Genomic DNA, 26,262 nt, shown 5'->3' on the forward strand with positions numbered 1-26,262 from the left:
GTGAAACCATCTGAAGAAAACCTAAAAGAGTTCAAATGATCCAAATGATTTCCGACGGGAACTTTGTTTAAAAACTTTATTGGTAAGGCAACACAGAACATGGTTGGTTCAAAAGATCAAACGGGAACTCTAAGCTGATGACACGGGTGCTAACCGGCAGCTCAGAGCTTTCTGTAGAAGTTCAGCTGGAACTGAAAGAAGGGAGATCTGATCTCTGAGATGATCCTCAGTCTTCACTGGATCACCATCCTCCTCCTGTTAGGCTCTTTGTTTGATTAAAAAAAAAAAAGGGTTTCCACTTTTAAAGGGGAGGGAATGGAGAGGATGACTGCAGATCAATAAAGGCTCAACTTGACATTAGAACCCAAGTCAAGCACAGGATTATTATTGGCCAACTTTGTTCATTAGGTTTATTTCCAGCGCGAAAATAGGATGAGTTCCTGGTTAAATATGAATGTTAAATCTGGAAATCAGAGACAAACATGTCTGAAAATTCACAAGGACTCTGGAAGAACTTATCTAGCAAATAACTTTCAGGAGGGAGTCTCCGTTTGGAGAGCATGGCGCTCCACTTTGGTCTCCTCCGTCCAAACTGAATGAATTTGATCAGAACTCCGTCTGTTGTCAGCTGTGCTGAAAAGTGCAATAATTTCATAAAATGCTGTCATAGAGGTGCAAACTATTAGAGATTTACAGAGGATTTTTGTTGACGTTTGAAACCAAACATTCATGCAGAGGAACCTGTAGTGTCATTCCACCGATGGCCACTAGAGGCAGGCTCTGAAGAGCCACGACTGGAGTTCACAGCCCCGCCCCCCTCCACACACAGTCCAAGCAGCGTCTGTAGACTCCCAGCATCCCCCTCTGTATCACTTCACAAAGTTTTCCTTCATCTTCTCTTCTCGTTAAAAGTTAACATTTTGGCTTCATGATGCTGCAAACCAGTTGAAGATTTTCAAAATCAAAGAACTCCTAATGTAGCTAAAAACAAGCTAATGAAAACTAGACAAAAATGTCAGTGAAGAAAAGAGCCTTGAGGAGTCTTTTAGCTTTAGTGTTAAATGGTTTTTAGGAAAGATGCTGGATTTGGGTATTAATGTTCATAGATCTAAACAGGAAGTCCAGACAAAAAACGAGAAGCCAGATTGAAAAGAGGAGTCTGAGAGGTGGCTTTGAAGAAAGTTTTGTTTTGTCTCCTGAAAGTTCAGAGTTTGTTCAGGAGCAGGCAGGAGCTTGGAGGCCAGAAGACGTCTGTTTGGCTCCTGGGAGCAGAATTGGGCCGTTCTGAGCACGCTCAGTCTTTGATTTTATTCTCTCTGCCCTTTACGATGATCTCCAGAACCGGGGTCAGGTCCATAAGGTTCTTAAGCATTTCCGTTATGTCTGGATGCTCCTTGGCTCCTTCAATGAACTCCTCCAATGTCAATTCACCTGTGGGGGTCAAAGGTCAGCCGTCACATTCAGATAAAAGCGGCTGCATCTGAAACGACTCAGTGAATCAGCTCGTCTGGAGGGATTTTCTGCTGTCTGTCAGCTGACGTGCTTCTTTTTTCAGACACACTGTGTTGGTTGCCACGGCAACCAAATGGTCTACGCTTCACCTGTGTTGCGCAGGTGCCAATCGTCAGCAGACAGGTGAGTGCACCTGTGTGAACACTAGAGAAAGCTCACCTTCACCCTTCACATCGATCTTCTCAAAGATGAGCGCCACAATCTCTTCAGGGTCAATTTCCCTGTTTCGTGTGATGTCCTGGATGGCCTGTAGGGGGAGACAAAAACAGGCAGCAGCTGTTTCAGTTTAGACGAAGATTTGCCAGACTAGTCTTCATCACTAGAAATCACTGCAAAGATTCAATATTGACCATGTTTCAGACCCAGAGACTAGAGATGTAAATTTGATCTTCTTGGCAGATTATTTTGTTAGCAAGTAAAAACTGACAATACTGGAAAGAAATTTTCATTGAAGTGCTTCTGTTGAGTTTTATGGTGAGAAAAATTACATTTGACAGAAAATGCTCAACTCCATGTTATGAGTTGATGTGAACAGTTTTCTATCATTTCAGTGAAGTTCAAAGCCTGACTTTCGCCGTTCTGATGACCTCCATTCCGCAGCAGTTTCTGTGCTTTCCTGCGACTGGGACAGCTCGCTCCTTCAGCAGATTAACTCTTGTCTAATTTCAGAGATAATCCAGCAGAATCACTGCAGGCTGCTGGTTCCAGCCCAAGCTAGAGGTTTGGAATTTCAGGCACCAGGCAGACCCGCTGTAGTTCTCTTGAAGACTGCAGGTCTGTCGGGGAAACCTGTTTTCAGGCGGACTGAATCTGGAGCAGAACAAAGCTCCGGATCATCAGCAGCCAAAACGAAGCCGCTGTTCCTCTATGAGCCTTTGACCTGTTAAAGGTCCACACTGGCAGAGGTTGAGCCTTTTCTTTCAGATCTTTGGGGTTTCACTCCTTCAGACAGCACCTGACCTTTTCCTCCATGGTTGTGGACCAGCTCGGTTTAAAGGGGGCGGGGCTTTCAGGGAAACGCTCACAGAACCGGACAAGCTTAGCAAGGATTGAAGTTCTCCTGGGTTGATCAGCTCAGACCATTTTAGATGTGCTGGCTCTGTTTCTGAGCTTGGCTTTCACACAAGGAACAAAGGGATTATGGGAGGACTGAGCGGCTTCTGTTTGTAAACGCATCAGGCCCGAGCTCGGCCGGCAGCAGAGAGGAGGGAAGCTCACAGGGGTCATGAAATTCAGAGGAGTCCGGACACAGTTTACAGAACTGCTGAGCTTTCTTCGTTTTTGTCTCATCAGAAGTTCCACCTTTAATCCAGGGTTAACAGTTTTTGATGCCTGTGCATTTGATTAAATCTATTGAAATCCTGATTCTCTGTGTAGAGTCCAGGTCATGTTCTAGACTATAGGGTTCGATCTGGCAGAGGTTTCTCTGCTCGTTCAAGCATCTACAAAGGCAGAAGCAGAATTGAAGAAGCTGCAGGAACCTTTGAGGTCCAGCTGCTCTGAAGAACAGAACCCTGCAGAATCCTAATCCTGATTGTCTGATTTAATATCAGATGAAAGGTAATGAGTTTGGATCTTCTTAAATTGAATTGTTGGCCAAGTTTAAACATAAACACAATCATCAGTGAGCTTGTGCACATTATGCAGTTATTATTTAGAAACCAAGATACACTTTTTACCTGATTTTTAGCAGTAAGTGCTAGTAGTTTGAGTAGTAATCCTGCGGGGTATTATTTTCCTTGAGCAGTTCTTTGAGCTGCTCTTCTGTTCCGACAGGAAACACGACTCGATCAGCTAAAAACCCCATGACTCTTCCTTACTCGTCTTTGTTTTCCTTTGGCCCAGAGTTCTGCATCCTCTCTGTTCAACCTCATCCATCCACCTCTTCAGATCCTCATCAAGGTCTCTTTCATGTCTTCTCTGGACCTCAGTTCTGAGTCCTGATCATAAGGTTCTTCTATGATCTTACCGTGAAGATGGTCTCCAGCTCGTCCTTGTCGATCTTCCCGTTGCCGTCCTGATCGAACAGCTTGAAGTACCACTTCAGCTTCTGGTTGATCTCTCCCTTCAGCAGCAGGCTGATGGCAGCGATGTACTCCACGAAGTCTATGTAGCCGTCCTGCAGACACAAACCCGCCGGCCTGTTAGGATCTGACACGAGGTGAAACTTTAGTGTCAAAGATCTTTCAGCGCTTGGATGTCTGCGCAAAACCAAAGCAGGGAGAGAGAGCTTCATCTTAAACCAGACTTCAAGGCCTTTCAGGTTCAGCTGCAGAAACCTAGACATGATGTAAAAAATAATAAAACAGAACCATAACAAAGTAAATAGAGGCTAAAGACCCCTGAACGGTCCTTTTTGTGTCTTCATGAGGCGGTTCTGCACCTTCAGGCTCCAGGTTCAGTTTGTTGTTCTTTGTGCCGCTCCGGTGCTTGTTGGAGCTCTCTTTGTGGTCCCTGCCTTCATCAGCCTATCAATCAATGCCATCACAGAAGCTCCGCCCACTCTTCAATATGCCACCCAGAGAAGCATTTGGCTTCACAAAACACCTGCACAGCCAACCAGACTGGTGGTTTCTGGTTGGTTCTGCCTCCAGCCTACCAAGGAGCACCAGAATAGTGACTCCGCTTCCTCCTCTTTAGTCCACATAAGGATCTTCTGGAATGTTTGTTTTAAGTTTTAATTGATGAAAACTGCCCTCACTCTGTAGGTCAAAGGTCACCTACTCCCGTTGACTGTTAATAGGAACTGGACTTAGTGACACCCCCCCCCCCCCCCCCGCCCCCCTCGATCCAACCAGGAAGTTCCTGCTGGTTCCAAGAGGCCAAAATCCCAAAGACTGCTATAGAGAAATGAACAGCTGTTAGTCATTCTATTGGTCAGAATAACCATTGTGAGTCTGATACACTTTATTAACATGATAATAATCTTGATAGTCTTCTTTTTTTTATTTATACCAGTTTATTCAAGTTATAAACTGACCAATCAGTTGCCTCAGTAAAAGCTTGTGGTCTCACATCAAACGTTCAAAACTTTGATTGACAGATTCACCTCAGCCCACTTTCAAGGGGTAGGGGTGTGGACTTCTAACAAGCTCAGTCCTGATTGGTGAGAGTGGTTGTCATAGAAATGTTGACTCAGACTGACTTGGACCAATCACTGCTCACTAATGTTGTCTGGCTCCAACATGGCGGCGTCCATATCATGAAAAAATGGCGACTGACTTGACTTCATTTGGTTGGAGCTGAAATAAGTGTTTTTGTATGAATGATGTCATACCCACTCAGTCCAGTTCTCTGATACAGACAATGGTTCATCTACTAAAAATAAATGAGCTAAAAGAGAACTGAACGCTTGGGGCTGTTGAGGGTTGTAAGATTTTTCCAGGACCAGAGGTTTAGTAAACTTCGAATAAAAACATGCCAACCGCAACCTGGTCTGTCCCCCACTTTGTGAGTCATGAGCAGATAAATGTGTAAAGACCGCTGTGGAATTAAACAATCACAATAAAAAGCTCAAAAATCACCAAGGAGAGGAGAAAACATCTAACAACAACATCTAACAACAACAACTAACAGAAAGGTCAATAATATGACCTTGAAAGCTGAAAAGACAAATGGATTAATGAAAAAATGATGGAAACAGCTGAATTTTGGTCTCTGGATGCAAAACATTGAAGATTTGAAAAAGTCTTAAAAGACATCTAAAGACCATTTCAGCCAAAAACACAAGTGGCTTTGGAAACCTGAACTGTCTGGTGTGAAAGTCAGAGCCGCTCTGCAGTCTCCGGTTCTCTGCAGATTTGCTCAAAGGAACATCAGGTCTGGGACACTCAGAAGTGAGTCGACGTCTTTGTGTTTTTCAACTCATCTGTGGTTTACCTAAACCGTGTACATCAGAAGGAGAGTCTCTGTTTACCTGCAGATGAACTCTGGTTCGGTTCACTTCAGTGTGAATGCAGACAGAATATTTGAAGTGAGATCTGCGTTTTTTTTTAGCCTGCGGATTGTATTCTGCTTTTTAAAACTTACCTGGACATAACCAGGTTTTGTCATTTTTGCTTGTTTTCATGCAATGATTCTAAAATCAGAGACAAACCTTGTTCTGCATTATTGCCCCTGGAATCAAACCAGCACCTAAACGCCCCACTTTGACAGAGCCGGTTCTGGTCTAATGTGTGAACGCACCCCGTCCATGTCGAAGGTGAAGAAGACCTGCTCCACGTAGCCGTTGGCGTTCTCGGTGATGCCCCTCAGGTTGAGGATGGCCTTCAGCTCGAACAGGGTGATCAGGCCCGACGGAGACTCCCGCATGAACTTGTTGTACCAGTGGTGCATGTCCTCGGCCAGGATGTCGTCCAGATTGGAGCCGTGGTTCCCCATAGTGCAGAACCTGGTGGGGAGGGGGCGTCAGCCGCCGCAGGCCTTTTCCGACCCACCTCAGCTCAAGACACCTGCTGTCCTAGTTTGGGTCCTGAACCAGACACGGACCCGGATAAATGTCCCAAGGATCGGAAGCTGAACCAGTCCAGGCTGCCGTGATTCTGCAGGTAAAGAGCACACCTCAGGACTCTAACAGTCTTAAATCCTGATGGAAGACGCCCGATGGGACCTAAAAATATCCCCCTAACGAGATGAGCTGCTGTCCTGCAGGGCGGTGCTGCGCAGCCTGGGGCGGGTCCAGCTGAGTTCCCCTGAAAGCAGAGATCTGGCTGCTTATGTAAGCGGCTGAACCTCAGACAGAAGGATCTGACCCGAGCTCTGTTCCAGCAGAATCCATACGTTTTGGTTCCTAGAAACGCTCAGAGGTTTTAGTCCCAAAGGTAAGACGGAAAACAATGACTGAATGGAGGCTTTGTTTCCTGTCTGACCTTCCCAGACTAAGCCTTTGATTTGTCACAGCAGCAGATGAAGAACGAGGAGCTCCGACTACATCTGAAGTCATAAACCATTGATCCTTTATTCTACTATTTGGACTCAGTTTGGTCTGTCAGAACTGATTTGTCTCCTGACAGCAGAGTGTGATGATCTACCTGATGTTCTGTTCTACAGTGGAGGAAATAAATATTTGATCTCTTCCTGATTCTGTAGGGTTTTTATCCACTTAAAAAGAAATGGACAGTCTGTCATCCTAATGGTAGAAATGATAGAAAATCACAAAGAAAATCAAGAAATCCGCGTAAAAAGTGTACATGCATTTCTTTGCATTTCATTGGGGGAAATAATTATTTGAACCCTCCTGCCAGAAAGATTTAGTACTTTGAGACTAAACCCTTATTAGCAGCACAGAGGTGAGTCGTTTCTTGTAGATGATGATCAGGTTTCTGCACATATCAGGAAGAACTCTGGTCCACTCTTCTTTACAGATGACTTCTACATCATGCAGACCTGGTCGCTGTTGCTTAGCAACTCTGAGCTTCCGCTCTCTCCAGAGGTTTTCTATAGGATGGAGATCCAAAGACTGACTGTACCACTCCATGACCGTGATCTGCTTCTTCTTCAGCCATTCCTTGGTTGTCTTGGCTAAATTGTTTTGGCTCATTGGCCTGTTGGAAGACCCATCCACCACCATTTTAAGCAAGGCTAGATGTAGGCATAGGTCAGACCACAGGACTCTTTAAAACTTTTAGAACCTAAAACCACAACTACTCCCCCCAAACATGATGGCCAGCTAAGTCCAAAATCTGAAGAAAAAAAATCAAGGGTAATGTTTGGAAAGACAGACGTAAAAATAACATAAAAAAGCATAAATATGCCTCAAAAGGCACAAGCCAGTGTCTTTTTTGTGTTCGTCCCAAGACCGGGTAAATGCAGAAGGGAGTGTCAGGAAGGCAGTGGTGGGCCGTCAGGGCCTTCAAGGTCTTCTCTGAAGGCTTAAAAAACATCTGAATCATGTGTTAATTATATTTTGTCAATGCACTCCTCATTAAATCATTCTAAATGGTCTGTCTATTCTCTTTTATTGTGTTTATGATGGTAATGCTGCCTCCAGACAGATGTATTTTCACATTGGAGCATTTCGTATTTCAGCTGTCCTCTGTTGCCAGGCAGGGTCAGGGCTAAAGAGGTCTTCACTATCCGTTCTGAAAGCCTCCTAATGTGAAATCCTTGTCGAACATTTATTTTCTTCCTCCAATCAGATTTTGAGTTGGTGTCAGCAGGGCCTTCTAGCAGGCTTGGACAACGTCACAGTTTTCTGACCTTCTGATTGAACAGAAGTTTCAGGAAGTCACAAGCAGCCGTTTCCAGTTTGGCACAGAGACACGGAGAACATTTTGACCTGTCTCAGTTAAAAACAAACAATAATCTGATTTTTTGATGAGGGAAATAATAAATACCATGACAACAGTCATGCAGAAAAACACTCAGCTGGTAAAAAGTTTTTTTTCAAATCTTCAGATTTTTGTTTCACATGTTGTGCAGTGGGGTTTTTCCAGGTGAGTCCCTGTGAGCTGCTGCTGCATGAGGAGAGCTGTTGCTGCATGAGGAGAGCTGCTGCTGCATGAGGAGAGCTGCTGCTGCATGAGGAGAGCTGGTGCTGCATGAGGAGAGCTGCTGCTGCATGAGGAGAGCTGCTGCTGCATGAGGACAGCTGGTGCTGCATGAGGAGAGCTGCTGCTGCATGAGGAGAGCTGGTGCTGCATGAGGAGAACTGCTGCATGAGGAGAGCTGGTGCTGCATGAGGACAGTAGCTGCATGAGGAGAGCAGCTGCATGAGGAGAACTGCTGCATGAAGAGAGCTGGTGCTGCATGAAGAGAGCTGGTGCTGCATGAGGAGAGCTGGTGCTGCATGAGGAGAGCAGCTGCATGAGGAGAGCTGGTGCTGCATGAGGAGAGCAGCTGCATGAGGAGAGCTGGTGCTGCATGAGGAGAGCAGCTGCATGAGGAGAGCAGCTGCATGAGGAGAATTGCTGCATGAAGAGAGCTGGTGCTGCATGAAGAGAGCTGGTGCTGCATGAGGAGAGCTGGTGCTGCATGAGGAGAGCAGCTGCATGAGGAGAGCTGGTGCTGCATGAGGAGAGCTGGTGCTGCATGAGGAGAGCAGCTGCATGAGGAGAGCTGGTGCTGCATGAGGAGAGCAGCTGCATGAGGAGAGCAGCTGCATGAGGAGAGCAGCTGCATGAGGAGAGCTGCTGCATGAGGAGAACTGCTGCATGAAGAGAGCTGGTGCTGCATGAGGAGAGCTGGTGCTGCATGAGGAGAGCTGGTGCTGCATGAAGAGAGCTGCTGCTGCATGAGGAGAGCTGCTGCTGCATGAAGAGAGCTGCTGCTGCATGAGGAGAGCAGCTGCATGAAGAGAGCTGCTGCTGCATGAAGAGAGCTGCTGCTGCATGAGGAGAGCTGCTGCTGCATGAGGAGAGCTGCTACTGCATGAGGAGAACTGCTGCATGAGGAGAACTGCTGCATGAGGAGAGCTGGTGCTGCATGAGGAGAGCTGGTGCATGAGGAGAGCTGCTGCATGAGGAGAGCTGCTGCATGAGGAGAGCTGCTGCATGAGGAGAGCTGCTGCATGAAGCGAGCTGCTACTGCATGAAGAGAGCTGCTGCTGCATGAGGAGAGCTGCTGCTGCATGAGGAGAGCTGCTGCTGCATGAGGAGAGCTGCTGCTGCATGAGGAGAGCTGGTGCTGCATGAGGAGAACTGCTGCTGCATGAGGAGAGCTGCTGTTGCATGAGGAGAGCTGCTGCTGCATGAGGAGAGCTGCTGCTGCATGAGGAGAGCTGCTGCTGCATGAGGAGAGCTGCTGTTGGTGGAGTTTATTTTTTATCAATAATAGCATCTACTGTCACTTTTATTAGAAACATTTATTATCGGACTTTCAAAATAAAACTTCAGGTTTTCATGTTGGACTGACACCTGACACCAGCCAGTTTGAACCTGAAACTTTTCAGTATATCTAATGAGATAATCTAATGAGATAATCATCATCATCTTCATCATCTTCATCTTCATCATCATCATCATCATCATCATCATCATCACCATCATCATCATCATCATCTCTCAGAACTCTAAAAGCATCAAACTTAAAAAAAGTTGCACACATCATTGTTTCCGGTGGATGAGCAGAGCTCTGCTCATCAGCTTGTTTCTGATCTAAAGTTAGGAACTCTAGAACCAAAGCGATGAAGAAGTACCTGCCCTGTCCTGCAGGCCTCATCGGCCTCATCGCTGCAGGACGTCCTCCCAGAGGCTTGAAACAAAAGCACCGAACTTTTGGACTCCAAATCGGTTTGAGCAAAGATCAGTGCACTGAGCTGAGTCTGGAGAAACTTTGAAGCTTCCCTGAATCCAATAGAACAGAATTTTCCTTTTCAGGCCAGACATTCTCTGTGTGTTTGTTCTTCCTCTTTGTGTTGTTTGCTGTTTACAGTCATTGTTGTTTGTTTACAGGTATCAAACCTCCCTTTACTCTTCTTTTTCATCTTTTCCAGGTTCTCTTTCAGCTGAATCTTCTTCCTGGTTTTCTTTGCTTTTCTCCTCTTCTACCTTTAAGGAGGATGAAGGAGGCTCTTCTTCCTCTGCTCTTTCTTCTGCTCCTTCTTCCACACTGCTCTTCATCTCCTCTTCATGGATGTCTTCCTGCTGAGGAGGACTTTCTATCTGATCTTCCTTTGGCGGCTCCTCTCCTCCTCCTTCCTGTTCTGTTGCTCTCTCCTCTTCCTCACTGCGGGGGTTTGGCGTTGAGTCTGAGGTGTTGTGGTTGATGCAGGCCTCGTCTCCACTGCTGGACTTCCTGTTGCGACGGGACGGAGGACGGCGGCGGATGGAAACTCGAGCTCTGGCCTGGACAGCAATGGAAGCAAAGACACAAAAGAATCACACAAATGGACTCATGATGGGGCAGGAAGTGACATCAGCTTTGCCTCACCTTGTTAATGCTCGTTAGGATGGCTCCCTCTGCAGCAGAGGGAGGGGCTTCAAAGGAGACGGGGCCTTCTTCTTCAATCACTGGAGAGGATAAAGGGCTGGTGGGGCTTCCCAGGGACACTGTGGTTACCGTGGAGACCAGCGCAGAAGCAGGTGAGGGCGGAGTGAAGGTGAGAGGTGTGGCCCTGATGCCCGGACTCTTCAGAGGGGGGCCCGTCGGAGAGAGAGTGAGGTTGGCCTTGGAGAAAAAGAAAGAAAATATCAGAGTGCAATGCTGACGTTTCACCAGAAGGGGCAGCAGAGTCCAGACTCTAACCTACCTGCAGTTTTTCGATCAAAGCCGAGTTCCTCTTTGGTTTGGAGGACTGAGGAGAAGGGAGGCCTGGAGGGGGCTGAGACTATGGGGTGAGATAACTGTCAATAAGTAATGTATTCATATAAACAAAGTGGAGCACAAATAAATACTTTGTGCACAACCGCTCTGTTAACGAAAACATACGTCACGGGGTCAACCGCCACGTTTACATCAAGTCCTAAAACATCCATTCAACTGAGTGAGTATGCGCCTCATTGATTAAAGTACGCTAGAATTTAACTTTTTAGAATGTGATTGGTCCAGTGGCAGGGAAGTTCTCGTGATACCGAATCTTTGCTGACTAAATACAATAAAATACAGATTATAACAGTGATGTCCTGCCACATTTTGTCAGGCTAGAACAGCTGATCGTTTAAACAATGCACCAGATCTGGAAAAGTGGTGGGAAAAAAGAGCAGCAGACATCCCTCTTTCAGAAGGATTTTGTTATTTCAGTGTTTTAGGAATTTGCAGCAGATGTGATGTAAAACAGTGAATATTTGCTAATATTAAGCTGAATCTGCGGGACTGAAGGCAGGAAGAGGAGGCCCGAGGGCTCAGAGTCACTGAAAAGCGAGGATCTCTGTGGTTTCAGCTTCTCTGCAGGTTTTACCTGCTCGTCTCCTGAAGCTTTGGGAATCTTTAAGGTTTGAGGCGGTCGTCGTCTGACCGGCTTCACCTGCGGAACAAATGATTTCAGGTACAGGAGGCTGAGGGTTCGATTCTCTGATGTCTAACTAGCTGTTGTTGCAGGAACCGATGAAACTCACAGGTTCCTTCTCTGCGTTGATGTTCTGAGCAGCAGACGAGTCCTTGAACTTTTTGGCAAGCTCAAACACTGAGCGTGGGGGCGGGGCTTCCTCCTGAGAAAAGACAGACAGGTGAGTTTCAGGAGTCACTCACGTAAGACGGCTCTAAACAAACACAAATTATGTCAGTTGTAGTGAAAACAAAATTACAAGAAGAGTATTCCTGTAACCTTTAGTGTACTTTAAATGTCCCAATTTAGTCTGAAGAAGTCTTCATTTAGTATGCGCTATACACTACACATGCATGGCCTGTAGTACACTTGCTACTGTACTCAAGTTTACTTAATAAAACAAATATCAAGTGTAGTACTTTTTGCCAAGGGGAAAAGTCCAAAGCATTTGAATAGAACACAGACAAAACAGTTAAGACAAGATAATTAATGCAGCATTTTACAGCTCCAAGCTGAATAAGACAAAGAAAATCCAAAGCTGCAGGGAAAGCAGAATGATGGCCAGCTTTGATAATAATGTCCGTCTCAGTAGATCCTCAATTAACTGAACAAACAGTTATAAAAACAGATCACCAAAGAATACAGAATATAATACTCAAACTATCTGTGGATGTCATCACCTCTGGGCTCTGACACACTGATGATAAAGAAATTCATCATAAACACGGAAAATGTCTGAAAAAAGTTAAACTGTGATCAGAAATAAATGAGACAGATGATTTATAAGCCAAGTGCAAATAAAAAGCAAAATTCATTCATTTCATTTTTGAATCCGTTTGTCCCCTTTCGGGGTCACGGAGCTGCTGAAGCCTTTCCCGGCCACTTGCGGGCGAAGGCTGGGGACATCCTGGACAGGTCGCCAGTCTGTCACAGGGCCACAATCACACACCCGTGGACTCTCACACTCACACCCATGTACAATTTAAAGAAACCAATAAACCTATGAAGCATTTTTTTGGACAGCAAGCCGGAGTCCCTGCAGAAAAACCCGTACATGCAAAAAATCCAAAATGTCTGCTGAATGTTTGAAAGACTGATCTTTTTATCTGAACCTTCTAAGGATTTCAAAGAATACAAAGTCCTTAAATGACAATCTACGGCCCAGAAGTGCAATTTATTCAACGCAAAAACATTTGAAAGATCCCAATGACAATATTTAAAAAAACTACGGTGCCCGCAACCCGACATGGATTAAAAAAAAGCAAACATTTTCGTTCCCACAAGATAATAATACACCTTTTAAGTCATTAATAAACACGGATGGCTTGCCGCTTCCCCATGTAATATTCTGATATACATGTATCCTGTTTTATTTGAATGCACCTCAATTACAGTGACACACTGATTGGTCGAGATGCATTTCGGGATATGTGTGATGCATGATGGGATATATAGCATGTAGCCTTCGGATGTGAAGTGACTGCTAACCAGTATGTTCATAAAAGACAACAAACGCATACATTTATGAAACACGGCTTCAAAAAGCTTCAGTTTCTTTGAGATTTTTGAGGCCCTACATGATTTTACTGTGACTGGAAAAAACACTTGTGTCACACCCTAGACCTGTCGCTTTTCATGCAAGCATTGCTGTCTCTGTTTTAATGGCCATAAGGTTTGAGCCTGCCAGAAAGTGACTTCCTGAACACTGACCTTGCAGCCATATATACAGGTGGGTTTGGTTGTCTGAGCCTGTAGAGGGTCATAGAGGGGAGAGCTGCCTCTTAAGGGGGACGCAGGTTTGTCTTGCAGTTTGCTTGAGGCTCATACTGCCACCGTAACCCTTGTGCTATCCTTGCCACTTGACATTGGGAGTTGGGTCATCTAGACCCACAAGACAGTGCGCTAAACCTTTATTCTTCAATGATTTGTGAACCTCACTGGTGTCCATGGATTACATGAAATCTTTCCACAATTATCCACCTTTGTCATGGTAGGGAGAACACGTCAATGGAAGGGTGGGGTCATATGATAGCACAAGGGTTAAGGAATATCATGAAAATGGAACGTACCATTGTCGTGTGTGTGGTGAGTGTGTCATGAAGTGTTTGTACGGATAATGGAAGTTACATACACATATGACATACAGGTGATGCTGTCGTGCAGTGTCCTCACGCCATGCTCTAGTCGTTAGTGAGGTGTGAGTACTGGTTCTTTACCGACCGCACTCAAATGCTGCACACGCCGGTTGTGCACATGATACCCAAGCGCCTGTGGGATGTGCACACAAACTATAATCTGAGTGTCTAATTTCCTCATTTCTAACAGTCAAACTGCACGCGTTATTTTCTGTCTTGCAACAAAAATAATCTTATCAAGAAAACGTTTCAGTAGCAAAAAAATCTTAATTTAGGAAAACATGTCTTCTAATTCTTAATGAGAGCATTTTTCTAACCAAATTGGTAGATTTTTTCGCTTATTTAAAGAAGTTTTCAAACGTAAAGAGTTGTTGACGTATTTCAACAGGGCCTGTTTTTCATTGTACAAATAAGGGGGGGAGGAGGATTAGGATAAAAAGTGTTGTTTAAATTACAATTTAGATTTAAATCACATTCATACGAAAACTTCAAACAGCTGCTGGTCAAAGGAAGGACCATGAGTTGACGTCAAGTTTAGATCAAGTCTGCAGACAGAGGGAAGAGTGGCACGGTGAAAGGAAAAGATCAGAACACACACACTTACTTACCAAAACAAACACACAATCTCACACAATGACAGCCTGACTCACAGTAGCCAGCTCACACAGTGACACAGGCACATGCAGACTCACACAGCTGCTGATCCATGCTCTCTTCAGCTGATGGCCTCACATAGCTGACATTCTTTAGATAATGAAGTCTCTCATTCTTTCCACAGCAGGCGGTCGTCTTCAAACTGAGGAACAGCCGTTAAGCCACTTCCTGCCTCTGTGTGTGTGTGTCTGTGTGTGTGTGTGGGGGGGTAGATCTTTTGGGGGCCTTCAGGCCTACATCTGAGAAGTTCAGTCATCTATAAGACTTAAGGAGCCTCAGTAGGTTTTGTTCTGATGACTACATCACTTCATAGAAAAGGGAGGTCAGTGAACTAAAAGTCCTGTGTCATGTCGCCGTGCATTCAACAAAACGAAAAAACAAACAAAAAGGTGAGCTTCGTTTTAGTCTGCTCTGTGATTTTCATTTCAATATTTTCAAGAACTACAAAACTATAAGAGCTACCTCTGCCGGTTCCAAGCCCGGTTAGAGAAGGTTGCGTCAGGAAGGGCATCCGGCGTAAAACATTGCCAAATTTACCATGCGACTTGTTCGCTGTGGCGACCCCTGATGGGAGAAGCCGAAAGTGGAAGAAGACAAAACTATAAGATGAGCTGCAATTAAAATGTAAAAAGTAGAAAAGTCACAAAGGATAGACATGAGCTGTTGGGTTGTGTGCTCATCACAATATCACCAGTCTGTTTCGTTCTTCCTACTAACTTTATTCACTAACATTACAGAGAAAAACGTTGGGGAAGTATCAAATATTGATCAGTATTGTTTATTTACTTTGTTTGTGGGTCAGTCCTAACAATATTAGGCACAAAGCATTGAAGTGTGTAGGTGACCTGCTGGATGCTCACGTTGTTTGGTCAGCTTTGCAATTATTTTTTTCTGAATTTCACTATCATTTTTTCTGATTATTGCTATAATGTTTTTAGAACTACAACAGTTGTCGCCGTAAAGTGAGGAGATAAGGACGTCTACAACTTACATTCCACCAACATGTTGGTTCACTCTGAGAGAAAGACCAAGGATATTAGGGATTTCTGTGGAGTTTGTCTTAACAATAATGACATTTTGTGATGTTTTTCAGATTGTTTATGTTGAGTTATTGAAAAACTGCTGTTGTTTGTCTGGGTGGTTTTTTGTACTTCAGTGACGGTCCCTGCCTGCCTCTGCAGATTCCCGTGCAGCCTCACATCAAGGCAAACTCCGGCTGAAACTCGTTTTCTGCATCACCACAGACAAAAACAATCAGTTCATACTGGTCAGTACAACTACAACCAATGTTTTTGTGGTTCCAATACTGCAGCTCATCTCATAGTTTTCATGAGCACATGAGGTTACAGCCCAGGCTTTTTGGAGTTCTTTACTTTTGTCGTTCTTGAAAATACTAGAACGAAAATCACTTGGATTTGGATGAAGATCAGCCGTGTTTTGTTTTTGTCGTTTCTCTTTTTTTTACACACACAAAAAACTATTGAATGCAATAAACTTCCATGTCAGAATCTGTTCACTGACAAATGTGAAACGTTGCACTGCTAGAACTGAAACCACATTAAGTTTAATGACTGGATTTATCCAGTTTCAGTGAGACCAACAGGTTATTTCTTTTTTTACCCCACAATGAGAAAATTCTTCTTGCATTTGACCCATCCCCTGGGGGTAGTGGTGAGCTGCAGACTGGCTGTGCTCAGGGGGCAACGGCTGGCTGGGGAGGACAGGGATCGATCCCCCAACCCTTTGTTGTTGGATGACCTGCTCTACCGCCTGAGCTAAACTGCCGCCCAAATCAATTTCGCAAACCTATATTTGTATTTTTGGCCATTTATAGCATCCCCAAACCTCACGCTGTACCAAAATAAAGAAAACACTAAACAAGACCTGTCAGAGTTCAGGTTTAGTTACATTGAAAATCAGAAGACCACACCTTCTTTTGGTTTGTTTTAATTTTTAACCCTTGTGCTATCCTAGGGACTTTAATGTTGGGAGTTGGGTCATCTAGACCCACTAGACAGTGCTCTGAACCTTTGTTCTTCAATGATTTGTGATCTTCACTGGTGTCCATGGATTACATGAAATCTTTCCACCTTTATCCACCTTTGTCATGGTAGAGAGAACACGTCAATGTAAGGGTGAGGTCATCTAAGTTAGCACAAGGGTTAAATTCTCAAACGTTCATAGAAATTAGGTCCAGGATCTTAGGATGAAAACAAAGATCTGATCGATCACAGATTTCTGTAGATCTGAAGGAAGAGCTCCGCGTCTCTGTTCAGGAGACACGGCACGTAGGAGATTGATTGACAAGGTCTCTAGCCAATCAGGACACAGAACAGGGTGTGCTGTTTAAAAAAAGAAGCTCAGAAAGAATGAGCTAAACCGGGAAAGATGAACTGTGACGTAGAAATGGTAGACTGTCTTCTGTTCTATTTGACAGAGATTTTAGAGGGGTTCAGATCGGGACACAGACTGCAGAAGGGGGGAAGAAAATGTCACATCTTGATCGTGTGGCCAGATAAAAACAAAGAAAAACAAAAACATGGGTCTCTGATATTGTCCAGTGGGGCGGACCAAAGATGGAGTCGGGCCGTAGTTTGCCCATCCCTGATCTAGGATCTCATTTTACAAATATACCTAAAAACTATGTTTGTGAAACAGCTATTTTGCATTTCTGAAACATTTATTGTGAATTTCTGAAACATTTATTGTGTGGTTAGGGGGGGTCGTAAAGAATACTACCAACGTATTCCCTGCGTGTCGTAAAAGGCGACTAAAAGGGACGGAGCGAGAGGACTGGGAATCCTCTCCCCTGTAACTACATTCCTAAATACGGACAGGGTAGAGTTGGGAAGGGGAGATTACCTCCCCAAACCCTTAAGATTGGGTCGTTGAATGTGCGGGGGTGTAGTACAGACGGAAGCAAAAGAGATCTGATTGGAAGGATGTTTGAAAGGAGGGGAATGAGCGTGTTAGCACTGAGTGAGACAAAGATGAAAGGGAAGGGTGAGTGTGTGTTTGGAAGTGTGAGTGGGAGAATGTCTGGTGTAGAGAGCGGGAGAGCAAGAGAAGGTGTGGCTTTGCTGGTGAGCTGTGAGGTGAGACGATGTGTGGTTGAATGGAAGGAGGTTTCACCAAGACTGATATGGGTGAAAGCGAAATTTCGGAAGGAGCTGTGGGTGTTCGTGAGTGCATATGGTCCTGGCAGTGAGAGGAATGAAGAGGAGAGAGTGACCTTCTGGAACGACTTGGATGAGTGCTTGCAAGGATTTGGAGCAAATGTGAATGTAGTGCTGATGGGAGATCTGAATGCTAGAGTGGGTGATGAGAAAATTGAGGGTGTTGTTGGCGGGCATGGTGTTCCTGGAAAGAATGATAATGGTGAGAGACTGATAGGAATGTGCACTGAAAGAGAGATGGTGATTGGGAATACATGGTTCAGAAAGAAAGAGATCCATAAGTATACGTGGGTGAGGCAGAGTGGTGGAAGAGTGATTGACAAAGCACTGATGGATTATGTGGTGGTTTCAAAGGTTGCATGTAGTAGATTGCTAGATGTAAGTGTGAGGAGGGGAGAGTGTGGAGGTATGTCTGATCACTATTTGGTGGAAGGAAGGTTGCGTGTGGGTATGCCATGGGTGAGATCGAGAAAGAGTGGGGAGGCAAGAAAAGTTCTGAGAGTGAGTGTTTTGAAGAACAGAGAGAAAATGTGTGAGTATCAGAAGGAATTAGGTGGCAAGTGGAATATGGTGAAGGAGCAAATGGTTGTTGGAGTGGAGGAAGAATGGCAACAGTTCAAAAGTGCAGTGGTTGGAAGTGCAGAGGAAGTGTGTGGTGTGAGACGTGTTGGGGGTGGTCTAAGAAAGGGAAGTGAATGGTGGTGCGAGGATGTAAGGTTGGCTGTAGCTGAGAAGAGATGTGTGTACGAAGTATGGCTACAGAGAAAGGACAGGGAGTCATATGAGTGTTATAAGGAGAAGAAAAGGGAGGCTAAGAGAGCTGTGCGTGAGGCAAGAGCGGCTGCGGACGAAAGGTGGGGCAGACAGTTGACTGATAATTTTCGAGAAAACAAGAAAATGTTTTGGAAGGAGGTGAAGAGGGTGCGAAAGGGAGTGTCGGGGAGGGAGGAGAAAGTGAAAACAGAGGATGGAAGGATGTTGAATGAGGGGAATGCAGTAAGGAAAAGATGGGCAGAGTATTTCGAGAGGCTGCTGAATGTGGAGGAAGATCGGGATGCTGTGATTGGGATGGATGGAAGGGAAAGTAGACTGAATGTATTGGGAGAGTTGAATGAAACGTTGATTACAGGAGAGGAAGTTGAGCAAGCTGTGGGAAAGTTGAAAGTAGGAAAGGCTGCAGGTGTGGATGGGTGTGCTGGGGAATGCCTGAAGTGTGGTGGAGCGATCGTGATTGAGTGGTTAGTGAGATTGTTGAATGTGTGTTTTGCAAATGGGCAGGTGCCGCTTGATTGGATGAGTGCGTGTGTGGTTCCCCTGTACAAGGGTAAGGGTGATAAGTATGAATGTGGTAGTTTTAGGGGTATTAGTCTGTTGAGTGTTGTAGGCAAAGTATATGGGAGAGTGCTGATTAATAGGGTAGTGGAGGGAACTGAGTGTATGATTGGTGAAGAGCAGTGTGGTTTCAGGAGAGGTAGAGGGTGTGTGGATCAGGTGTTTGTTGTGAGACAGGTGTGTGAAAAGTTTTTGGCTAAGGGGAGGGAGGTGTTTTGGGCATTCATGGATTTAGAGAAGGCGTATGATAGGATTGATAGAGAGGCGTTGTGGGTGGTGTTGAGTATGTATGGTATTGATGGTAGATTGTTGGAAGGTGTGAAGAGTTTCTATAGACACAGTAGAGCGTGTGTGAGAGTGGGAAATAGCATGAGTGAGTGGTTTCCTGTGAGGGTTGGTCTGCGTCAGGGATGCGTGATGTCTCCGTGGTTGTTTAACGTGTATATGGATGGTGTGGTAAAAGAGGTGAATGAAAGGGTGTCAGGTACGGGTGTGAGCATGATAAATACTGACGGCAGTGAATGGAGTGTGAATCAGTTGCTGTTTGCAGATGATACTGCACTAGTGGCTGACTCAGAAGAGAACTTGGGACGTCTGGTTGAGGAGTTTGGAAGGGTGTGCGGCAGAAGGAAGTTGAGAGTGAATGTGGAAAAGAGTAAGGTGATGAGGTGTACGAGGTTAAAGGGTGAACGCAGATTGAATGTGGCATTAAATGGGGAGTTGTTGGAAGAGGTAGAGTGTTTTCAGTATTTAGGGTCGTGTGTCTGTGTGGATGGTGGAATGGGGGGAGAGGTAGAGTTTAGAATGAATGAAGTACGAAAGATATGGGGGGGAATGAAGAGAGTGTTTGAATGTAGATCACTGGGAAAGGATGCAAAAAGGAGATTGTATGAGGGTGTGGTGGTGCCTGCAGCGTTATATGGGGCTGAAACATGGAGTCTGAAAGTGGCGGAAAAGAGGAAGCTGAATGTAGTTGAGATGAGATGTTTGAGGAGTATGTGTGGTGTGACGCGTATGGATCGTATGAGAAATGAAGTTATCCGAGAGAGAACTGGTGTGACGCGAGAGTTGGCTGAAAGAGCAGAGCAAAAGGCACTGGGATGGTTTGGACATGTTGAAAGAATGGAAAGGGAGCGATTGGTGAAAAAGGTATATGAATCTGATGTGAGTGGAGTGAGAATGAGAGGAAGACCGCGAATGGGATGGACAGAGGGTGTAAAAAGAGCGTTGAATGCAAGAGGGATGACTGTGGTGCAGGGGAGAGAGGCTGCTCAGGACAGGGATGGGTGGAGAGAGTTTGTGTATGGATGAATGGATGGGTGTGGTAGAGGTCTGGTCTTGGGATGAAGCGGCAAGGGGAAACCAGCCTTGGCTGAGGCCCTGCAGTGGAGGTGCCCACACTGGGCTGTGCAGCTGACCCTGGTGCAGTGTGGTGTGGCTTAGACCAGATCTCAGACCAGTCGCACGCACATACGCACACACGCACTCACGCACTGAAGGAGGAGGGTTTGGGGAAGAGACAGAGGGAGCTAAAATTGTGTGCCTTGTCTAGGCTACCCCACCTTGGTGGGACACAGCCTTGGTAAATAATAATAATAATAATAATTTGTGAGAAACACTTATTGTGCACATGTGAAACATTTAGTGTGCATTTGTGAAACTCAGTGTGCATTTTCAAATTTAAATAGCACGTTTGCATTAAATTACAGTTGCGATCAGAGCGTGTGTACTTGTGAAACAGGTTGTGTGCATTTCTGATTATTGAGACTGAATTAACTCCATAAAAGGAGTGGCGGGTGGAGCAGCGGGTGGAGCAGCAATTAGTGAAGATGGAGGCAGAGCTGTATGGTTGATTTCTGGACTCTACAAACTCCCCAGAGCTTTCTCTTCTGCCGCAGGAAATGTTTAAAAGCTCAAACTTAACAAGTATAAGCTGATTAACGTCAGTTTTCTATGGTACAAATGTCCATAGCACTCAATCCACAGCCAACCAGTGTTAGCTTTGTTATCGTAAACTCTAAACTCTGCCTCTTCCTTACTTAATTCCAGTTTTTCCATCTGAGCGATTTTGTTGCTGACTCTCCAAAATGCTCATATCGTGTTGATTCTTTCCTAACAGGAAACTCACAGGAAAAGAGAGTCATCAGAGTTCTAAGAAGAGTGATGTGAAGCTTGTGTCTCAGGACAGATGCTGCAGCCAGTGACTCAGCCTCTCCCACACACAGTTATTTTAGTTTTGTGCTCACAGGACAAGAGAGGACCTAACAAAACAGAAGGTATAGGGTGGATTCCCTTCCTGACCCAACCCTCTGCATCTACCCTGACTTGAACCGGCACAGGTCCAAGTCCAAGTCCACTGGTGCTTTGTTGTCTGTCTTCTGCGATGTCTTTATAAAGAACCTGTTTGTACTTATATTATCTTATATATTATCTGCCTCCTGTACTAACCTCTGGCATATTTATGTTGAAGCAGCTGCTGGATGAAGGTAAATATGCTCCAAAAAGAACGCACTTGTAGATTTGATGTGAGAACTTGCACACCAAAAATCTGCATCTGTGTGTTAAAATCTTCTGCTGTGAACTGACAAATTCTCACTAGCATGTGTTCATTTAGAGTTACAACTTCAAATCTGTGATTACAACTGCTCAAATGTGGTTCTGCGTGTGCTGGTGCAAATCACACGTGCGCTCTGAATTCTGACACATTCCAGCGAGAAACTTGTGTCAAAACTGATCTGTGTCCGAAAATTGAACTAGGAGGGGAGAGAGGGTTAGAGGAGGCGGAGTCAGGCAATCAGAGTGCAGCAGTCAGAGGATTTGGTAAAGTTAGAAAAGTCTTCACAGATTCTGACTTCTTGCTTCAATAACTCTTCTGATAAACGTTTAAATGTGACAGAGTATCTGAATCATTTTTTATTAACACAGAGAGTGAACTACAAAAAAGTCAGTGTTTCCCTGCATTTTAATGAGAACTGATCTCTTCGTGATGTAAATGCAGACATGCAGCGAGACGGCTGCCAACAGACCGTCAGCAGGAAAATCATTTTTGTTTTAGCAAGACAACAGCTAGGGCTATCTAGCAGCTTTATTATAAATCATATGTATTATCATATGATAATACATATGATATATACATATGAGGGTTGACCCAGGCGTGGGGCAACCCTCAAAATCCACAAAAGAAATCTCAACCACAGTACTTCCATCATCAGATTCTTCTAAAACATACATTCATTCATCTTCTAAATGCGTTTCGTCCCTTTTGGGGTCACAGTGCTAGAGAACTAAGCAGACTAAACTAAACTGGCATCCCTGCCCTTAGAAGCCCCTTTGCGGTAAGGAAAAACTCCTAAAAAAATGGAATCCGGAAAAATGTACCAGAACTCTTAGAGAGAATTAACTTATCTAACTCTACAACTACATATTTAACCCTTGTGCTATCTCAGATGACCTCACCCTTACATTGACGTGTTCTCTCTACCATGACAAAGGTGGATAAAGGTGGAAAGATTTCATGTAATCCATGGACACCAGTGAAGATCACAAATCATTGAAGAAAAAAGGTTCAGAGCACTGTCTAGTGGGTCTAGATGACCCAACTCCCAATGTTCAAGTGCCTAGGATAGCACAAGGGTTAACCCATTAATGACAATGCTCTTCCTCTGAGAAAGTTTGTTGTTCTGAGCTCAGAAAAATCCGAGGTGCAGAGATTCTCTGAGATCGTTTTCTGTCTTCTGCCAAGGAGAAGGTCATAAAACCATCAGAGAAAATACTGAGAGCTCGTCTGAGTCTTCAGTTGTCAATGTGGGAACATTTACATCAGAGTGCTGTCATCGCACACACGTCTCACCTGAGACTTCTTACGTAAGTTCGAGATATTACTTTGCATGAAAAGAGAGTTTCTGTCGCATTGTTAGCCGTATTAGTTCAGTTGTTGGTAAAACCACCCACCAGGCACTCTATTACGTCCACCTTGCTAGTACCGGGTTGGACCCCCTTTTACCTTCAGAACTGCCTTAATCCTTAGTGGCATCGATTCAACAAGGTTCTGGAAACATTCCTCAGAGAGTTTGGTCCATATTGACATGACAGCATCACACAGTTCATGTCAGATGAACATCCATGATGCCAATCTCCTGTTCCATCACATCCCAAAGGGGATCTATTGGGTTGATGTCTGGCGACTGTGGAGACCATTTGAGTCCAGTGAACTCATTGTCATGTTCAAGAAACCAGTCTGAGATGATTCCAGCTTTATGACATGGAGTCTTATCCTGCAGGAAGTAGCCATTAGAAGATGGTACACTGTGGTCAGAAATGGATGGACACGGTCAGCAACAAAACTCAGGTAGGCTGTGGCATTGGAACAATGCTCAAGTGGTACTAAGGGGGCCAAAGTGTGCCTAAAAAAACCCTTCTGACTGAGTGCTTTTGCAATGTGGACAAAATCAAACTTGTTAAGGTGTCATTTCTAAAATCTAAACTTAAAATGCAGATTTGCTAATCCAAAAAATTATTTTTCATCTTAGAAAAACCTCTAAGATAGAAAAATATTTGATTCTCATCAGAGATTATCTGGAAAAATAAAAGAATGCAAAAAAAAAACAACAACCTCAATCCAAGCCAATTACAAATTCACTCAATCATTCCAGTCCAGCTCTACCCAGACCGTTCCAACTTTGGCATCATAATCATCTGCACAGACAGATCTCACAGACGTTTTTGTAGAAACTCTTTGTGGTGAACTTGAAAAGGTGTAATTCCAGCATGAAACCCCCCAGCGGAGCCCGACCATCGGGCCCGACCACCATGGTTCCAGAGATGGGACCAGAGGACTCTGGCGCTGTATGGATCAACTGTGATTGCTCCAAAGATGAGGCATCATTTACGTAACCCCTCGTGTTGAAAGCACCTCAGTGTGAAACCACAACATAACCAAACTTCAACAACACTGAGCTCTGAACACACAACACAACAGAAACACGCTTCTTTATGCCCACATGCTCTACTTCCTTCATGGATGTAAGGAGGGCTTTCTGCCGTTTTTTGGTCGGGGAGGCATCTCTGCTAAGGTCGTTATGCACAATATGAGGCTGGACAGGGAGAAGACGACCAAGAGAATGATGGAGATCTAGTGACTAGACTTAGAAGAAAAATCTAACTTTGCCTGCAAGAAAAAGCTGCTGAAAGCAGCATCTCATTCCACGTGTAAAATATGGTGTGGGTGTCACCATGGTCGGGGTTTGCTGCTCCACTGCAGAGCTGGACCTCTGAAGTAAAGTGTACCGCTGAACGTCCAGAACCAACAGGTTCAAACATGGAGGAGTCTTCCTGTGAAAGATGGACCGACTGAAACTGCCAACTGCGCAGTGAGAGAACCGCAGGAACAGGAAACGTGAGACAAAATCCGAATTTGTTTTTCAGCTAAGTGCAACGACTGTTTGATCAGAATGCAAATCCTGAGTCCAAACAGATCAGGAGCTGCTGGGGTTAACACGGCAGCTTTAGAGCAGTGGCTATGAAGAAAGAGAAGGGGCCATGCAGCCCTGAGGAACTCCATCAGAGAACAGGCTGCAGCTCTAGGGAGCATTACGGCGGGTCCTGAGAGTCAGAGCATGTTTTTCACAACCTGACAGGTTGTTTTCAGAGTTTGGGTGTAAAAACATCTTTTATAGATAACCCCCTCTCACTTTCCTGTTAGACCTGCAGGAAAACTCCGAGTAAACAACAACACAAACATGAACACAGCAGCAGAAGGAAAAGGCAGCAGAGTTTACCTCCATCCTGCTCATCGTCTCTGTGCCGCTTCGATATGTGGAGTATGTGTGACACAGGGAGGGGGGGGTTAAATATAGACCGGAGTCATGTCAGAGAGAGAGACCTACACTCTTACAGAGAGAGAGAGACAAGGAGGCTCATGTTTGATCACATGATCATCACTTCTGTGTATGTCTCATTCACTTTCAGAGTTTCTGATCGGATCAAAATGGTGTTTTTAACACGATGGAGGACATATATAAAGAAAATGAAGCTTTAAACTGCCTTTCTGAGTGTTTCTTCATCTAAATCATTATAAATCAGGAGCAGATAAAAAATGTCATTTGAAAAGGTTTGCGGTTGTGATGTCCAAACTACAATTAGTGGGATGAAAGCTCCACTTCATTCTAATGGTCAGACAGATAGATCCATGAACTTCTTTGTTTTCCTCGTCTGAGCTGGAATCCGGATCTAAACTGTACGACTGGATAGCTCTGGATTGCTTGCCATTTTTGTTGCACCACTAATGTTAAGTTGGGGGTGTGAGGAACTATAAGCTAGTTGAAGGTGACCAGAGCAGTCTGATAAAGACGAGGAAGTCTCGCCTCTCAAGTTCAAAGCGCCAGCAAACTTCTCCTGGACTTCAAGGTTCTGCACGGTCCTGCCAGACTTCTGTCCTAAAAACATTGTGGGCATGACAGAGTTCCCCAGACTGCTGCCAGACCACTGAATCCACCACGATGAACACATGAGACCCCAAAGAGGAAGGGACTGAGAGTGAAGGCCTGATGATGAGGGCTTGTTCTGGACTCCATGGTTAACTGAAATCTGGATTGGCCTGAGAGGCAGGAAAGGCAAAACACTGGAACAGCTGCTGAAGGACAAAAAGTCGCTCCAGAAACAGCAGCAATAACGGAAACATGAAAGAAGATCAGACAACTGAGTCCACAGCAGCACCAATGGCAGTGGGGTTCCGGGCGTCCCAGGATGAGACCGTTCGGGTTCCTGAACAAAGAAAGTATCTGATCTAGAACCCAAGTAGAAGCCAGCGGACAGAAGAAGGTTTCCAGGGGGGTCCAGTGGAGAAGTGGATTAGGCCTGTAGGAGGACCCCCCCCCCCCATGGAAAAGGGCTGTCTCATCCCAGACTGTCCAAACCAGTGCAGGTTAGAAGACGGAGGATCAACAAGAACAGCAGATAGTTCTGAGTGAAGGCAGGAGTCTGTGGCAGACAGGCGAAGGAGGGATGGAGGGGAGCTTGGACCTCCCTTTACCAAAATAATCATGAAAATCGATTTTTGAAACAGAAAAAGTGTTTTTCTGAGTCACTTTCGTCCTTTTAGCCGGCCGCCTCCTGCACTCTGACAGGAAGTTGAGCCACTGGAGTAGAAAGAAAATCTTCTTTCATTTCTCCTTTTGAGTTTCGTCACTTTGTCTAAAAAATGTCCGATGTTTTCTGGTTACAAATAAAAACGAACAAACCACGAAACACTCGTCTGCTCCAAGTTTCTGACCAATCAGACGCAGCAGTTTGTGCGCGGTTGAAGGAGGAGGGAGGCGCACAGGAAGGAAGCGTGCTGGAGGTGGCAGCCGTCCTTATAAGGCGACAAAAACCTCCGGAAACGAAATGTTTCACAACAGATCAGCTTTTGTCAGGAACAGACTGTGACACGTCAGGCCAGGTCGTGGTCTCAGGCATCCACCAAAGACCCGAACCCTCTATGTTCAACCCCATCCGATTGTTTCACTGGGTCCGGTTTTTAGTAGATGTTCAT

General features: G+C 45.0%; 2 protein-coding genes across 2 annotated transcripts; both read right to left on the bottom strand.

Annotated features, from left to right (window-relative positions):
• Positions 1-62: 62 nt before the first annotated feature.
• Positions 63-6,083, bottom strand: guca1d (guanylate cyclase activator 1d). Its single transcript, XM_004076763.5, has 4 exons — positions 5,698-6,083; positions 3,482-3,631; positions 1,672-1,759; positions 63-1,431 (listed from the first exon to the last, which is right to left on the bottom strand). Exons 1-4 carry the CDS (start codon positions 5,890-5,892, stop codon positions 1,295-1,297), a joined length of 570 nt encoding a protein of 189 aa, XP_004076811.1. The 5' UTR covers positions 5,893-6,083; the 3' UTR covers positions 63-1,294.
• Positions 6,084-9,294: 3,211 nt separating this feature from the next.
• On the bottom strand, positions 9,295-24,576 carry dub (duboraya). Its single transcript, XM_011483860.4, has 6 exons — positions 24,509-24,576; positions 11,505-11,597; positions 11,348-11,413; positions 10,700-10,777; positions 10,381-10,617; positions 9,295-10,295 (listed from the first exon to the last, which is right to left on the bottom strand). The coding sequence occupies exons 1-6, from the start codon at positions 24,521-24,523 to the stop codon at positions 9,918-9,920; spliced, it is 867 nt and encodes a 288-aa protein (XP_011482162.1). The 5' UTR covers positions 24,524-24,576; the 3' UTR covers positions 9,295-9,917.
• Between the last annotated feature and the right edge of the window lie 1,686 nt (positions 24,577-26,262).

The sequence above is a fragment of the Oryzias latipes genome, chromosome 14, assembly GCF_053564925.1.
Source record: "Oryzias latipes strain Hd-rR chromosome 14, Olatipes_Hd-rR_3.1".
NCBI lineage: Eukaryota > Metazoa > Chordata > Actinopteri > Beloniformes > Adrianichthyidae > Oryzias > Oryzias latipes.

Bases quoted from the DNA above. Each gene is read 5' to 3' on its own strand.
- guca1d (XM_004076763.5), bottom strand. From the start codon at position 5,892: ATGGGGAACCACGGCTCCAATCTGGACGACATCCTGGCCGAGGACATG. The intron at 1,760-3,481 runs GTAAGATCATAG...CTCCCCCTACAG, and splicing joins AGCTGGAGACCATCTTCACG to GCCATCCAGGACATCACACG. The intron at 1,432-1,671 runs GTGAGCTTTCTC...TGACCCCCACAG, and splicing joins GATCGATGTGAAGGGTGAAG to GTGAATTGACATTGGAGGAG.
- dub (XM_011483860.4), bottom strand. The intron at 10,778-11,347 runs GTAAAACCTGCA...CTCACCCCATAG, and splicing joins AAGCTTCAGGAGACGAGCAG to TCTCAGCCCCCTCCAGGCCT. The intron at 10,296-10,380 runs GTGAGGCAAAGC...ATTGCTGTCCAG, and splicing joins TCCTAACGAGCATTAACAAG to GCCAGAGCTCGAGTTTCCAT.